The sequence below is a fragment of the Limulus polyphemus genome, unplaced genomic scaffold, assembly GCF_000517525.1.
Source record: "Limulus polyphemus unplaced genomic scaffold, Limulus_polyphemus-2.1.2 Scaffold48, whole genome shotgun sequence".
Classification (NCBI taxonomy): Eukaryota; Metazoa; Arthropoda; class Merostomata; order Xiphosura; family Limulidae; genus Limulus; species Limulus polyphemus.
Genome location: NW_013665658.1, coordinates 256,982 through 261,561, shown reverse-complemented (window position 1 = coordinate 261,561; position 4,580 = coordinate 256,982). Strand labels below are relative to the sequence as shown.

General features: G+C 32.7%; 1 protein-coding gene across 3 annotated transcripts in view; it reads right to left on the bottom strand.

Moving 5' to 3' along the window:
• Positions 1–4,580, bottom strand: part of LOC106462836 (splicing factor U2AF 35 kDa subunit-like) — a 33,956-nt gene that overhangs the window by 16,662 nt on the left and 12,714 nt on the right. For all 3 annotated transcript variants that reach the window (XM_013922803.2, XM_013922811.2, XM_022390395.1), the window contains exon 3: positions 3,288–3,354. In XM_013922803.2, the coding sequence (XP_013778257.1) occupies positions 3,288–3,354 (67 nt within the window). The remainder of the gene's footprint in view (positions 1–3,287; positions 3,355–4,580) is intronic.

The window sequence follows — 4,580 nt, the reverse complement described above, 5'->3', positions numbered from 1 at the left end:
TAAGGGCTTGTTAGAGCATCTGTCAAGTCTGTTATGATGCCTGCTATTTTAGTCTCACTACTTGCCCTAAAAAGTGGCTACAAAATAAAATGAGTTTTGTAAGGGCTTGTTAGAGCATCTGTCAAGTCTGTTATAATGCCTGCTATTTTAGTCTCACTACTTGCCCTAAAAAGTGGCTACAAAATAAAATGAGTTTTGTAAGGGCTTGTTAGAGCATCTGTCAAGTCTGTTATAATGCCTGCTATTTTAGTCTCACTACTTGCCCTAAAAAGTGGCTACAAAATAAAATGAGTTTTGTAAGGGCTTGTTAGAGCATCTGTCAAGTCTGTTATAATGCCTGCTATTTTAGTCTCACTACTTGCCCTAAAAAGTGGCCACAAAATAAAATGAGTTTTGTAAGGGCTTGTTAGAGCATCTGTCAAGTTTGTTATGATGCCTGCTATTTTAGTCTCACTACTTGCCATCTTTTTCTTACAAACAAATAAATACTTTTGAATTCAAATCCTGTTTTTATTTGTTATGGTCACACTATCAGCTGTTATTTATATACACAGAGAAGCTCATGGGTAACTTCCCATAACCCTGTTGGGAAGTCACGACTCTGATACTTTAATTTTAATTGGCTTAGACTAGCAATATTACTTCCACAGTAATACAACATTTTCTAACTATATTGTTCTATATAGACATCAAATATTTGTAGCTGAGGAACTAAATCAACATTTAAAGCTTAGATTTCAAAACTGGATATTAATTATTAGCACATTCAGGCTAGGAAGAGGATGGATTTGATTAAATACTTTCTGCATGACAGGAGGCTGCAAGGGCTGCCATATTGATCAGAGGTTGTCTCAGTTTAGCCAGTGGAACTCTGTTTTGTTAATAGACAAATAGTACAACTGAGTCAATACAAATTAACGTTTATTGTTCAATTTTATAAACAAAGAATCAAGATACAGCATGAGCCTGCTAACAGCCTCTGTGTGCTGTTTGGCAGGGGCCATTTACAGCCCTTATGCATTTTTCAAATGTGATGGACTGATGCACATATTGTGTATACTAGTGTCACATTTTTCATGGGACAAGAAATCAGTTGTATGAATTAAACAACTACTTTTTATGTGTTTTGTAAGAAGTCATATTTTATTCTTTCTTTTAATATTAGTTCTATCAAAAGTAGTGATTGTATACATATTTTTGGGAGACTTAACTTAGTCCTAATTCCAAAAAGTAGGCTAACAGTACAAAAAGTAATAAATAATATGTAATAGAAAATATGTTTTTAAGTGGCCGAGCCTCGAGATATTACTGGATTTACAGACAAAATAATTGTTTCCAGAGAAAGTATCCAAATGATGAATCAATGCATTCTTATTATTGTAAGTGTTTTGTTTTATGACTTTCTATTTTCCTAGTAAAAACACAATAATAATTTAGTTATATTCACTGCTTTGTTAATCTTAAGTTCTTATCTATGTAGGTTAGTTGGTTTAACCAGAAGGTACCAATGGTGTACATATTGTATACTCCTCTAAAAGTACTGATCAGAGCTATTTTATTTAGTTCAGCTAGCAAGAGATATTTAATGTGTTATTGCATTATGAAAATAGTGTGCTAATTTTAGACTTTATTATCTTAATTGTAAAGATGATTACATGTTTAAATGTTATATTTAATTCTTGGTAAAATTTTATGACTTATAAATACCTTTACAGCATTTTACTATATTTCTGGCTTTCAAAGTTATACAGAAGGAGAAATCTGTTTTGATTTCTTAATGTAAAGCGTATGGGATATCTTAATCACAAAAAATTATTCGACAAGCATGTGTCACCACACACTGTGATAACAATTTGCAAGGTTGCAAATATCATTATAAAATAAATATGGGGATTTACGACTGTTGACATTAAACAATTGGAAACATACAGCTTAACATTGCACATTGATTCAAGTAAATCTATAAGCACCACATGCATGAGGCTTTGAAAGTCTATGCTCTTTAATGCTGAACAGCATCTGGAGGGAAAATCAGACAATCCTTTAAGGAGTAGATGTAAAGCTTTCAGAACTAAAGCAATATACTGATTTGAATCTAGTCTAACTCAACAAAGCATGTTTTGTTCTGAATGAGTTATAATAAAACCATCATAATTTGCTTTTTAAAGAAGGGGTCTCACAGAATTCATTGGACCAGTCCTCACAATATATGCCCCAACTGACTTTAATATACCTGGCAACTATGTTCTATATAATTGATCTTCATATCATATAATACAGTTTGTCCTAGTAACACAAGCTACTACTTGTTTTGAGCAGACTCCAGTCAGTGGCTACATTGTTAAAACATGAATCATTATTATAGATGGAATGGTTGGCTACTGGGCCAGTCAATGGCAGTAGCCAACTGTTCCCTCCATCACAATGATTCAAGTTTTATCAACACAGCCATTGAATGGTGCAGTAGCCAACTGTTCCCTCCATCACAATGATCCATGTTTTAACAACACAGCCATTGACTGGCCCAGTAGCCAACTGTTCCCTCCATCACAATGATTCATGTTTTAACAACACAGACACCATTCAATGGCTGTGTTGATAAAACTTGAATCATTGTGATGGAAGGAGGGGATAGCTATTGATTTTAGTATGGCTTCTGAATCTTATCCCACATTTGGCCAAAAGGAAAGTTTTTATACTTAGTTAGTAATTAACTTGTGATAAAAATTCAGTACAGTTTTAACTATATGCATAACAAAACATATGATAGATTATCTTGATATTCATAAAGACTAATTAGTCTAGACAAAAGTTATATATTATAACTACATTATTACATACATATCTACAGTGGACAATTAACAGGATGTGCACAGCTTATACATATATTTTATGCTGTGATATTGACTATTTTTGTGAAAAAGAGATTCACTCTAAACATTTGGTACCTGCATCTATGGAATGAGAACAGGATTCATTTTGATTTTTTTTGATAAAACAAAGCTTACTTGTTTTAAGTACAAAAAATGAAAATCTATGCAAATTAATGCACAAAATTAGAACTAAAAATAAATGGAAAACATTTGTTTTAGTAAGCCAACGTGTTTTGTACCTCTATAATGTGCAAGACATTTTTTAACCCTAAAACAATCTAGTTGAAAGCCTGCTAACTGTTGGTACCATTAGTCTACTTCTAAAATTTCAAAAATGGTATAATTATCACAATCTATTTTGTCTCTAGCAGAATATTAGCCTACTATATCACTAAATTGAGATCATCAACTTACAATGTGATCCATCTGCTGACTGAGCCGAGTTCTGAGGATTATGGTACAAGTTCTGTATCAAAACAGTCTGTTGGATGAAAATAAAAAATAATCATAAACATTTGTAAAACATACCAGTGGTTTCTCAAAATAAATAAAATTTAAATTATACTCTAACACTTGTTGGATAAATGACTAGATAAAATAAGGTAAAAGATCAGGACATGTCAAGTTCAAGAAGGCTATTGGACAGTAGCATATTCCTAGTGGCTATTGTGGTTAAATCTAGTCATATCCTTCAATAGTCCCATGACATACCTCCCACACAATTCAGAAGCCTGATTATGCTGAGGCACCCCAGGGAACCTCTAGAGAAAAACAAGTAAAAGAAAGTAATATAAAATGTGTGGAAACAGCATCAGACCAACTCAGCAGAATATGAATAAGATAGTAGTTTGGTAAAAATATTTCTCAATAGAATGTATAACATTTCATTACCTGAAAATGTATTTTCGATAGACACTTACCTCCTTGCACACATTAGCTATTCCTTACACATCTGCCTTTGAGATTTTGCATAGGCTACTACCCTTGAGATATTTCCAACACATTATAACATGAACTGCACTACTCTTTCGCAACAGAAGCCCCTTTAAACACTTTTCTGAGCAAGTTACTGTGTTACATTCAAAATTTAATCAAACACCTTTACTATCAATGTATGTGAATGCAATTAATATTATAATATGCGTTATGAATCAAGGTTTTATTTTATCCAAGTTTTAAGTTTTTATTTTAAAATAAACCTTTAAAACTACTTAAAACTTCAGATTGTATTGTCACGTGACCAACAAGCTATGAAAATTCTCGACTTTGGCACTCACTATCTTCTATAATACAAAGGGATTACTGTATATATATATATATATACGACTAGACTATAAGATGCTTACATAACCTTTTGATTCGTTCATTTCAAAATTCTCTGAACAAAATAGAGTTGAAACAAGCAATAAGTTTTTCAACCCCTGACAGCTGCCATGCCCACCTTCAACAGATTTGTTTGAGCTTTATAGCTTACATGTACATGTTACATACACACGTGTATACTCATTAGATTTGATTTGATATGTATTCTATTGTACAATTGACTCACCTAACATACAGGAACATGGACTAAGTCCCTTTCTGTTGCATAAGGAGAACACACTGCCCTATTCAAATGACTAAATGACAGGGAAATTGGCATATTATATAATAGGGGTGATCTGCAATACCCTGACATTGACACCCCCTGCCTTACTTTTTACTGTA